Source organism: Pantherophis guttatus, chromosome 1 (assembly GCF_059756535.1).
Source record: "Pantherophis guttatus breed Tessera chromosome 1, ASM5975653v1, whole genome shotgun sequence".
NCBI lineage: Eukaryota > Metazoa > Chordata > Lepidosauria > Squamata > Colubridae > Pantherophis > Pantherophis guttatus.
Genome location: NC_142063.1, coordinates 138,514,202 through 138,527,160, shown reverse-complemented (window position 1 = coordinate 138,527,160; position 12,959 = coordinate 138,514,202). Strand labels below are relative to the sequence as shown.

General features: G+C 39.8%; 1 protein-coding gene across 15 annotated transcripts in view; it reads left to right on the top strand.

The window, feature by feature from the left end:
- The window catches only part of QTMAN (queuosine-tRNA mannosyltransferase), a 256,090-nt gene that overhangs the window by 83,240 nt on the left and 159,891 nt on the right, over positions 1–12,959 (top strand). For 8 of the 15 annotated variants that reach the window (XR_015731115.1, XR_015731114.1, XR_015731113.1 and 5 more), the window contains exon 2: positions 5,066–5,276. Coding sequence is in view for 12 of the 15 variants with exons in the window: in XM_087881822.1 (XP_087737948.1) it covers positions 5,098–5,276 (179 nt within the window). In the remaining 3 variants the exon portion in view is untranslated. The remainder of the gene's footprint in view (positions 1–5,065; positions 5,277–12,959) is intronic. The other 7 variants (XM_087881826.1, XM_034424654.3, XM_087881825.1 and 4 more) reach the window with 2 other exon arrangements.

The window sequence follows — 12,959 nt, the reverse complement described above, 5'->3', positions numbered from 1 at the left end:
TGGGAGAAAAGCCAGTTAAGTCCTACCACCGACTTGGTTCATCTGGGAGCCCGCAGCAATACGATGTTGGGTCAGGTCTTCTTGTCACACGAAAAACGTCACAACATCAGGACCATGGTCCGACAGGTCAGGGCGCTTCGCAGGGTCCCGCTTCTCCTGCTCTCCCAGTTGCTAGGGCAGATGATTTCGTGCCTATCAATCGTTCCCTTGGCAAGCCTGCACTCGAGATTCCTTCAATGACTCCTTCCAAGCCAGAAGAAAGGCAACAGCAACTCATCCCTTCGGGTCAGGGTTCCTCCCAAGGTCCTCAAGTCATTGCTCTGGTGGATTTCCCCCGCCTTGAGGAAGGGGTCCCCCTTTCTCGAACCACACCGCCTGGTGGTTACCACGGATGCCAGTCTGGTCGGTTGGGGGGCTCACTTCAACTCTCAGTTCACTCAAGGGCGTTGGACTGCAAGGGATCTCCGCAACGACATCAATTGGCTGGAGTTGCGGGCTGCCCATCTGGCTCTCTGTTACTTCCAGAGTCACCTGTTGAGACATCACATTCTTCTACGGACGGACAATGTCACGGCAAAAGCCCACATGAATCGCCAGAGCGGTACTCATTCCAGACTCCTCATGGACGAAGCCACTCAGTTGGGTCTTTGGGCAGAGAGGCACCTGCTCTCCTTACAAGCAGAGCATATAGCGGGAATCCACAACACTCGCGCGGACTGGCTGAGCTGCACCAACATCGATCCGGCGGAATGGCAGCTACATCCCTCTCTATTCCATCAGATTGTTCAGCTCTTTGGCCTACCAATGGTGGATCTCTTCACCACTTCAGGCAATGTACAGATGACCCGATTCTTCTCCAGATACTGGACACCAGGAGCAGAAGGCACCAACGCTCTACGCTGCCAATGGCCTCCGGGTCGACTCTACACCTTTCCTCCCATTCCTCTGATTCTGAAAGTCGTACGGAAGATCTTGGAGGAGAGGGCGGAAGTCATCCTGATCGCTCCCTTCTGGCCCCGGCGGGCCTGGTTCGCAGACCTCAAAGGTCTATCAATTGCTCCTCCCTGGAGGATTCCACCGGACCAAGTTTCTCTGATTCAAGGGGCGGTGACACATCCAGACCCCCAGTGGCTTCAACTAGCCATTTGGCTATTGAAAGGGACCTACTGAAGTGAGAACTTTTTTCAGAGGAAGTAATAGACATTCTCCTTGCATCTCATAGAAGTTCCACCACTCGCATCTACGAAGCCACCTGGTCCTCATTCCGTCGCTTGTGTGCCTTGTTGCACATCGATCCTACACGGGCCTCCATTCCACAGGTCTTGCAATTTCTCCAGGTGGGTCTCAAGGCAGGACTGGCGGTCACTACCCTTAGGCGGCAAGTTGCAGCCCTGTCTACTGTTCTTTCCTGTAAGGGTCACAGGTCTCTGTCCCTTCATCCCTGTGTCAGGTGTTTTCTGCGGGGAGCGGCCAATTTGCGCCCCCCCCTGTCGTTCACAGATATCCTTCCTTGGACCTGTGTCTGGTTCTGCAAGTTCTTATGGAGATGCCTTTCGAGCCACTGTCCACTGTCAGTCTAAAGTTTTTGTCCTTCAAAGTCACTTTCTTAGTGGCCATCACTTCAGCTCGATGAGTTTCCAAACTGCTGCACTTTCAGTACACAGGGATCTGTGTAATTTCCACTCAGATCGGGTCATCTTGCGTTTGGACCCCACCTTTCTCCCAAAGATCAATACCTGCTTCCACAGATCAGAGGAAGTTATTCTTCCGGACTTCTGTCCCCACCCCATTCACTACAATGAACGTCGCTGGCATAAATTGGATGTTCGTTGAGCGCTCAGCACATACATCTCCCGGACGGCTCCCTTCCGCAAGTCGGAATCCTTGTTTGTTTTGTTTCAACCTATCTCACTTAGCTCCAAGGTTTCTTCGTCTGCCATTGCCAGGTGGATCAAAGCCTGCATCACCCTGGCTTACGAGCATAGGAACAAACAACTTCCTGGTTGTGTTACAGCTCACTCGACTCGTAGTGCTGCCACCACCGCTGCCTGGGCGACACAGGCCCCTCTCCTCGAGATATGCCGAGCAGTTACCTGGGTGTCACCAAATTCTTTTATCCATCATTACAAGTTGGACAGATTTGCGTCAGCCGAGGTGGCCTTTGGCCGTAGGGTTCTTCAGCACGTCCTCCCTGTGGAGGGCTGTTCCACCTCCTCTGTTTTTTCCCGCCCTGGGGATATTTAGCTTGGGTATATCCCACTCAATGGACTCTCTAAGCAGCGCAAGGGAGAATGAACATTGGACTTACCTGAAGGTTCTTTCTCCTTGCACTGCGTGAGAGTCCATACCCGCCCTTGTTGTGTTTTTTTGTCTGGGGTTTTTCTTTGTGTTCTGTTTCGCTCAGGCTGTCAGTTTCGTCGGATTCAGACGTCGTGCGGAACTGGGCTAAACAGGAAGAGGAGGTGTGTTTAGTCAAATTTCTTACTCAGTCAGAGGCCAATCGGATGAGGAATCTCACTCAATGGACTCTCACGCAGCGCAAGGAGAAAGAACCTTCAGGTAAGTCCATTGTTCATTTCCTCCCTTATCAGCTGGGACTTGGGAGGCAGAGAATAGATGGGGGTGGGGCCAGTCAGAATTTTTACTACTGGTTCTCCGAACTACTCAAAATTTCCACTACCAATTCTCCAGAACTGGTCAAAACCTGCTGAAACCCACCTCTGGTCTGTGCACATTGACAAGATTACAATTTGTTTATTTGTTCTTTAAAAGTAACAATATCTCTTTAGGAAAATGCCTCTTAAGTAGGGAGAGCTGATGCAGTTCATCACCTGTGTGTGTGTTGCGTGTGTGTGTGTGTGTGTGTGTGTGCATGTGTCTGTCTCTCCATCCATCTTCCATTTACCTAACTATCATTTATCTATTAGTCAATCACGCTTGTAAGTTGTCCATTCAGAACAATTTTGAGCATAATATAAAAAAAATCAGTACAATAATCGAAATCATGAAAATGGAATGGCAAAAAGATGTCCAAACAGAGAGACAGCTGATACGGTAACAGCAGAACCATCCCAACATGGTCCCACACTGTACCTTAGCTCAATGCTTAAGCCTGGATTACACTTCTTCATCGCTGCACGTCAGGGAACGTACCTATCTGTCATTTGGGAATGGTTGCATAGCTGTTGCATTTATATTTGTGCAAATGTAACATTCTGGTTAGGGGGCGCTCAAACAACAAAGCACAGAACAGGAAGTCGGATCAACAAATCAGCCTGCAGGATGAAAATCTACACACAACCCAGAGTAGGGATTTGGGAGGTCTGTGCATCAGCTATCTGCAACATACGCTTACCCATCAGCTCCTTCGCAGCATAGGCATATGGCGATGCATACATAAAGTTGCGGGTAACTCTAAATCAAGCTTAAGGGAATGGATCTCCTCTAAAGAAAGGGTGATCTAAAAGAGAGCAGGAGTGGGCTGTTTGGATCTCTGGGAGCTTGCTATTCAGAGGGCAGATTCAATAGCAAGAAGGCACATTTGTTGGGTCTCATCACATGGCATTGTTTAATAGGTGGATATGAAGCACGGCAACTCTATCAGATTGTACTAGATGTGTAGACACTATAGGTTGATCTTTCATGGCCCTATGCCATTAAGAGCGTCACAGATGACAACTAGCAATTCAAATTGCACCTTGATGGCTACAGATAATTACTGCAGCTTACATGGCAGAAGTATTATATGGACACATCATGGTATGCCCATAAAGGCTCATGTGATTACATTCTGGACTACCTGAAGTTCTTTGAATTATAGTTAAGAGCAGCCCCATGTAGAGCATATTGACATAATCCGTAAAGCAGTGGCCTTATGTTGTCCTCTTTCCTCCTCCTTTTGTTACTTTGGAATGCTATATATATAGTTGCCTAATGGTTGTTTCTAACTTAGTTTTCTAGTTTTCTTTGACTAGAAGTGTGAACAGCTTCCTTAATGTATAATATTGTTTACTTCCAGCCATATATAGTAGTGTAGTAATTATCTGCTGGGAGAAAAATATTTTTGGTTGTCTCTAACTTTACAGGCAGATGTTCTACGGATAAATTAATATGTCAGATCCTTATGTTGTTCTGTCATAGTTCCTTTAAATCAGTTTCTTTTATTGAACTCAATATGAAAACTTCTTTTGATTGAATTGTACTTTAAACATTAGATTTATGTGATGTCTTCCAGAGAGAAAAATCTATAAAAACCAAATAATCTGTGTTTTCTGTATGGATACCACTCTCTTTTTTTCTCAGTACGTGCACACACACACACACACACAGAGTCTTCGAACTTATGACCACATCTGGGACTGGAACTTTTGTTGCTAGATGAGGTGGCAATTGAGACTTTTTATGCCATGGTTGTTAAACGAATCACCACTGTCATTAAGTGAATCATGTGGTCATTAGGGGAATCTGGCTTTGCCCATTGACTTTACTTATTGGAAGCTAGCTGGGAAGGTTGCAAGTGTCAATCACATGACCCCCCCAGGATGCTGCTGCTGTCGTAAATACAAAGTTGCCAAGTGACTGAATTTTGATCACCTGACCCCAGGGACACTGCGATAATTGTAAATGGGAGGACCAATCCTAAATTACTTTTTTTCAGTGCCATCATAAGTTGTAGTCGTCACTAAATGAATGGTCATTAGTCGAGAACTGACTGTATGTATATATAAATGGGAAACACGGAGACAATGTCAAAGCCTAGGCAATTTCAAGCACATTGCATATATGACCAAATTATTAACTGTACCCTAAATTTTAATGAGATCTGACTTTGATTAATAGATATTCTTCTTTTGCCTTGCTTGCAGTTTTAATTAGTCTTTTTAAAATTAAACTTATTAATGAAACAAAAAGATTGAATCCCTTTAAACTGAGCTCCCTGCCTGAATTCTTGTCATGTATTCTTGCTTTTATCATGATCCTGTATGACACCTTTAAAAATGAACTAATTATCATCCAAGCTTTATTTTATTAATATTGATTTGAATTTATGTATTTTATTTTTAAGACTCTCCAACAACTTGGAAAACACGTAAGAGAATGAGCGTGCTGCTAATTGAAGCTTTTTATGGAGGTTCACATAAGCAGCTCATGGACCTTCTCCAAGAAGAAATAAGAAACTGTGTCCTTTTTACTCTTCCAGCAAAGAAATGGCACTGGAGGGCAAGGACTGCAGCTCCCTACTTCATGCAGAATGTACCAGCCAGTGCTGATTACAGGTAAAGAGAGCTATGAACACCTTTCTAAAGCTAAATGTGGAGTTTCAGATTGAGTCATAACACAATTCAGTAGTTTCTGAGGTCACCCAGAGACAACATCCTGGTTAAAAGATTGACAGGCCCAGTAGTTCCGAGAATGTCTTCAGTTTCAGTCTTCAGGTACTTGATTGAAGAACATTTCACAGCAAGATTGTGAATAAAATGCAGAATAAAATACAGGAACTTTGAAGCAGAGATGATTGATGGCTGTGCTCTTAGGGCAGGGATGGTGAACCATGGCCCTTTTATGACTTGCAGTCTTCAACTCCCAGAATTCTTGAACCAGTCTTGACTTAGTAACAGACTTGTTTTTTGTCCAAGCAGCAGAATTTCTTTTAGTCTTCAACATCACCTTGGCATCAAAGAAATCACTTTTATCTGAGACATAACAAGCAGTGTAAGGTCAGGTAATATATCGAGAGAACCAAAAGGGAGGATTCCCATACGCCAGTAAAACATGTTTTATTGTTGACCCAATGCATTTTGAAGTTAATCTTTTATTAAGGGCACAGTGTTTGCACTGGTCAATTTTAATTAAATGAAATGCCTTTCTAGAAATAGAAAGATTTTGCTATCCTGCAAAGGCTGTGAAGAGGTGACCGGAGGGAAACTCTAGATCTAGGTCTATCGATCCAAGTGTCTCCAATGACCCTGCTAAGTACCCTGCTAAGGTATATTTCTGTTGGTGTTGGGCTACACAGATGGACCTCTAAAGATAATCTTTGTAGATGGCTTGGCTCATTTACTAACAATAAAGACTTAAAGACTTCCAGCAAAAGTCTTTTTGCTGAGCACATTGTAAGCCGCCCTGAGTCTCCGGAGAAGGGCGGCATATAAATCAAATTAAAAAAAAAAAAAAAAAGAGGCCAGAAAGCAAAAGGAAATGTGATGGAGTTCCTTCTAACCAATCAGATCCCATCTAACAATTCTGTTTGGAACATATCATTAAGTCTAAAGCCAGATTAGAATAGATTTTGAAGTATCCGTATCTCTAGGAAAACCTCTATCTGGGTTTTGTGTTCAAACAATTTCCCCCAGTATACTAAATATTCTCTTAATACTATGTTAGCTCAAAACAAGTCAATGTTAATAAACTGAGAGTTAAGATAAAGCAATCTATTACCCTATTACTTGAATAGGGAAGATAACTTCTCCTATTAGGCAGAATTAGATAATGGTTTTCAGGCAGCAGATATTGGGGTCAAAATGGCAATAGTAGCAAAACATTTGGAGGACAAAGTTATATCTACCATGCTGCTTGCTCGGTTCTGCCTAAAGTAATGCATTGCCCCTATGGTGGTGGCTGCCTCTGTACCAGTGTTGAAAGAAGATTCATCTATTAAGTATGATCAGCTGCTCTACATGGAATATGACAAAGAAAATATTTAGTCCTTCTTCTCAAGCAACAAAATTCCATTGGCTGGTGCTGTGGATAATTATGCTTTTCATGTACATTGCTTGTAAGATTTGAGACCCAAGGAATAGACTCATTTTATCCCAGAATTTTGGCTTTTGCCTCTGGTGAGTTCAATTTAGCTTGAAGAGTTACCATTTTTAACTCTTCCTTTAAATAATCAGCCTACCTATGCATGTCCAAAGCATGATTTCTAAACTTTAGGTGACCATATGTTTCAACTGATGGACTTTTTGTATTATGTTTTATGTCTTCATCTCCCATTACTAAATATTTTCAGTTTTTATTTGTAATGTATATCAGACTTTTCACTGCCCAATAAATCTGGCTGAGAAGAAAATGAACCCTTTTACTATTTAGGACATCTGTGTATGTATTGATTTTTGAAATTTATTTATTAGAACATATTTTATATACTTCTCAGATAAAGACTCCCAGAGTTGCTTCCTAGCTTTATAGTTTCAGCATGGAAAGACACAACACAAAAAGAATAATAAATTGGGAAGAAGAAGGAAAACTCAGATGCTAAGTTCTTGAAAGTTATAATTTATTCCTTTTTTATCCCTTCCCTTGCATGAAACACAGTCCAATGGAGGGGGGGAGTTATTTTATTTCCTAACAACTCTAAGGAACAACATGCTTTGCAACAAGAACTACCAGTGAATTAAGCCTCAGCAAAGTTCCACTATTATAGCAATAGCACTTAGACTTATATACCACTTCATGGTGCTTTACAGCCCTTTCTAAGCGGTTTACAGAGTCAGCCTATTGCCCCCAACAATCTGGGTCCTCATTTTACTGACTTCGGAAGGATGGAAGGCTGAGTCAATCTTGAGCCACTCAGGATCGAACTCCTGGAGTGAGCAGTATCCTTCTAAGTCAATGCTGTATTTTGTTCCTCTTACAAGATGCATGCAACAACAACAATACATTTTATTGATTAGTTGTCTGACCATATGAAAAACCTATAAAACCAATACAGAGAAAAATAGCAGGACATATTCACAATAAATTGTCATCCTGTCCCTTACAGTTAGCATACAAAGAAAGAAAGCAAAGCAGAAAGTCATTTTTTTTTTCATTTATTGGAAACACAGTTACTGAGCAAGCTAATAACTAACCACAATTTTCAATCCTGCATTTAATTAGCTTTCTTAAGCAACAGTTTTTGAAACTGATGATGTTTTTCTGTTTTATTTTATTTTATTTTTTGATACTTGTATTTGCTTCCCAAATAACTCTTATTTCTCTGTGATGAGATCAATAATATATTGGTTGTCCAAGTTTGAGATTAATTATTTTGTGATCTAGGCTTCTCAATTTTGCTTCTAATTCTAAGAGTTGAAAGAGTTTTTGGTTAGGTCACTTTTTGCATGTGTGAAGCAGAATAAGACTCTTTATTTAAAATGCAAAGTGCCTGTTCCCTGAGTATTCTTTAGTTCTTCTAATGTCATATAAGCTGCCAAATATATATATTAAGAAGGAGGTGATTAAGTGAGGATTTTGATTTGCTTGGCTTTTGAAACTATTCTGTTTTCTTGGACTATGTATGACATAAGATTATGCATTTTTTCCTACATCACAACCCTCCAACGTGTTGCAGTGTTATCTCAGTTCCTTCAAGTTCAGCAGCCCAAGCTGTCCAGAGCTAGCTGCTTTAAGCTAATCAGACATATCTCATAGGCATACACCTCATTAGTTTACTGTACAGTTACCGTGACCTAAGATAACTTAATCCCAATTTGTTAAATAACCTGTATTTTAAAAGAAAGTTCTAGAACCTTGTAAACTTATTTGAAATTACCAAGCTTGCAATCTGTCATGCAGTTCTGTTCAATATAGCACTCAGAAACATGGACAAATAAAATAAAATAAAATCCACATTTAACCAGTTCAACATTATGAAGAACTAATGATACTGCTTTTTATTTTGATATTGATAATAGACAAGATAACATAGTTTTGTGTTGGTGTTGTTTTATAAGCATGTGGTTGTGGTAGTCCATCTGCAATTAAAACATTGAAGGTCCCATTAATTTTGGGGGAAGAACTAAGCATCTGTTTTATATTTGCTTATATAGGTCTGTAGGTCTTCCATGAGGTAATCTTTGCTTGATCACATGTGTTGGTGGTGGTGGTGCTGGTGATAATTACCAATAATAAATGCTTGGGCTATGCCTGCTTTTTAGTTCTGGGCTTTAACTGCCTTTGTGATGAGCTTTTTTTATTCATCGGTAATTCTGGAGTATGTAATAGCGAGCTTCCTAAAGTCCTTAATTGGGATGACATACAAACTTCAGTAACTAAGCAAATAAATAAAAACATAGCTGTTTGATTTCAATTCCAGAAAGGTGCTTTGGGACATATATAAGTGAAAATGTAGCACCTGTTTGCAGCAGTTTAAAGTAGCACTGCACAGACCTAATGAATGGAATATAAGTAGTTCTAGACTTACAACCAAAATTGGTACCAAAACTTCCTTCGTTAAGGAAGGCAGATATTAAGTGAGTCACACACAAGTTTACATTTTTTTAAAAAATTGCATGCTCTGGTATCCTGGCTTCTGCTGTGTTTCTAATACGGTGTCATCATTTGAAAGTGGAGTTATATCCCTAGTTTCATGTTGGGCCAGCTTTACATAATTCTGTTTTTTTTTTAAAAATACAAAATAGCTTTTCTCTTTTCTTCTATCTTTGGCCAAGTAAGAACATCCTCAGTTTGGAGACAATTAGATTCTCATCATTTTCAACATATGTAGATGAAGCTTATTCCTAAATAATCAGGAAAACAGGCTTCTCTTGGTATTGTTAGAAAGTCTTGTTCAACTTCAAAAGAAGAATAGTTTAAAACATAATAAAAATAGACTGGAGTCTAAGCAGAGAGATGCCTTATTAAAATACACATTGAGAAACCCATCTTCAATCTGTTGTTCTTCAGATTTAAATCTTCCCTTAAGCTTAGCACAAATCTTACTATTTGCTGAGCAAAAGAGAATAGGTTTGTTCCTCATATTTTAAATCTCCTGACTTAAAATTACTCATTATTATGTTATAGTGCATAACCTTTTTGCCATCGCGTGCCAGGAGTGTGTGTGTGTGTTGAACGTGTGCATGCTCACATCCATAATTCTCTGCGCCCTGCCCCTGCACATGCATGCGCAACCCCCCCCCCGCCCGTTCCTGGCATGCAATGGCCCTGTAGGCCCGTTTTTATCTCTCACCAGGCTCCAGAACCATTCTAGGAGTCTGGGGAGGGTGAAAACAGTCTTCCACACCCTCCTGGAGGACTTCCGGAGGCCAGAAGCAACCCTTTTGCCAACATCCGGTGAGGATATGCAGTGCGGGTTCCAGACAGATGAGCTGTATTCGAGAATTGGTCTAGCAAATGTTTTGTATTCTCTAGTTAGCAGTACAATATTACCAGAGAAGAAGCTCCACAAGATAAGGAAAAGCTAATCTTTTAGCTTTTTCTTTCTTTTTTTTTAGATTAGGAAAAGCTATGCAAGATTTCAGGAAAATTAATATGTCAAGTCAATGGGAAGAAAACAAGAGATTGAAAATTGCAGTCATGTGACATATTTAACAACAATGTGGGATTTGTTTAATGGTGGCAACCTGAAATGCCAGTATGGCCACCACTAAGTGATACAGTCCCCTGACATTGTATTTCATTACTTAGTGATGGAAATTCCAGTTCCAATTACCATTGTTAACTGAGGTTTACTGAGGATTACCTGTAGGTGCATCTCAACAATAAGAACTCATAATTCAAAGCTCTCCTGATTTTTTGTTTGTTTGTTTTCACTGCCTTCCTAAATATCAGGAAGGAAGGCACCCCTTGAATCTTTTGATGTAGGCTGTCCCAGAGGGTAGGAGCCACCATAGAGATGCATGAACTCCTAGCATAATATTCTTCTTTTTTTAATAGTAATTAAACATTTCAAGTGAAAAGATAAAAATGAATACAAACTAAAACAAAAACAAAATTGAAAGTGCAGAAGAGAATAGAAAGTACATAAGAGAATAAATGGAAAAGAAAAAAATTGTAAAGAAAAAGAAAAGTACATAAAGAAATTACTTTCCTCTTCATCACAAATTTTAAAAAAATCAGTAGTTTATCACCTTCTCTTAAAATTCAACAAAAGATATCTTCTTCCCGTATCTCATCTCTTATCTATCTTATCTTAAAGCCTTGTTGTTCAGTTTTTGTTAGCAAAAGTCCACTAAGGGTTGCCAGAGATGATAATGTATCTATTTGAACATTCATCAAATAAACCAACTTTATATTCCTTCCTTTTAACAGTCTTGATATTTAATTCCTACAAATAATGTCCCAGAACCTGATTTCTGTCAATTTCTTTTATCATAAAAGTCTTCAAAAACCTATCAAGTACATGCCACTTTTCTAAATCTCATAAAGGAAAATTATGCAGTTCATTCTCTTGGATGGTTATTTGCATATTCATTATTTGCTTTTAGCGGAGCTGCCTTCAGTTCACCGTTTCTTCCCAGAAGCCCCTAGATATGTCTCAATTTTCTGAATATCTTGTGGGCTGATATTTAGCATCTCCAACTGTGTGAACTGGAAGAGTAAGTTCTATTTGAAACAACCTTAGTGATATTTGGGCATAAAGCCATAAATGGCTTTATATGTCAAAACCATCACTTTGAATTGAATCCAGAACCCTATAGGTAGTTAGTGCTTAGCTCAGAGGCAAGAGGATGATTGCTGATAATTCCGTGAGCTTGTAGTAGTCTATGTAAAAGGTAACTAGGGTTTGAGGGCCTCTTTATCTTGGAAAGGCATAACTAGCTCATTGTCCATAGATAAGCAAAGACTCTTCTAGGCACATTCTCTGGCTTATCTAACAGTAGCTATGTGTCTGGAGTATCCACTTGTTATTCCATTAGAACAAAAAACATCTCCATCTTCTCCTGATTCAGTTTCAGCTTCGCCCAAGCAGACCCTACACCATTTCTGACAGATTGCAGTCCAGTCTCTTCTTGAAAGCTTCCAGTGATGAAGCTTCCACAACTTCTGAAAGCAAGCTGTTCCATTGATTGATTGCTCTCACTGTCAGAAAATTTCTCCTTATTTCCAGGTTGAATCTCTCCTTGTTCAGTTTCCATCCATTATTCCTTATCTGGCCTTCAGATGCTTTGGAAAATAGATTGACCCCTTCTTTTCTATAGCAGCCCCTCAAATATTGGAACACTGCTATCATGTCTCCCCTGCTCCTTCTCTTCACTAGACAAGCCATGCCCAGTTCCTGCAGCTGTTCATTGTATGTTTTAGCCTCCAGTCCCCTAATCATCTTGGTTGCTCTTCTAGGTCTGTATCCCATTTGTTCATTCCTTGAGCCTTATCTAAAAATTTGCAACTTCCTTTAAGAATTTTGTGCATTGGAATTTCTCTTTGACAACTCAACATCTCGAAGATGAAAAGAAATAATGGTCTTAAGGTAGTGGGCAATGTTCTCTAATAGTTTTATTGTCTCCTGAGTAGGTAGTTCCAATGGATGGTAATGGGCAAAGAGTAAACTGTTCAGTAGTTGCTCTGTTGAGAGGGGGTACCTTCCCTTACTTTTTAACATTTTTAACAAAGCTCCACCAGAATAAAGAATTCATCCATATGGGGTGAGGTATATCACCAGTATATTAATAGTATCCTAATATATTGAGAAAGTGCAGAGAATATGTATACACCAAAGAATGAGTGCTGAAGGTTATTGTGATGTTGAAAAATAGTTATAATAGTTTATTTTAATATCTAGCCATGAATCTTGATTATCTGAAAATAAGTGAACCTTCGAACAACATAGAAATAAAATAAATGCAAGACAGTTTAAAAGAATAAAGTACAGCAACTGAAAGTAATAAATGTAGAAACACTGAGTAGTAATGCATGATTTCATTACATTTTATGGCTGAGTAAATACCTATATACATTATGGCACATGTAATGCATTTAACGAAAAACATAACAATTCCCTAGAATCTTTCAAAATCTAAGAAACAAATCTTCTGAAGTCTGAAAAATAAAAATCACAAAGCCTTCATTTTCTTATTAAGACAGTTTTTTTAAAAAAATAATCAACAAAACTTTCCCATGTCATCAGTATAAATATATAAGAGTTGTAAGTTGTAGCTCCAGTAGTTGCTTGATTATCAGAGTAGGAAACCCAGAAATAGGTTTAATGAGCTAGGAGTATATATGCTATTTCAAATGGT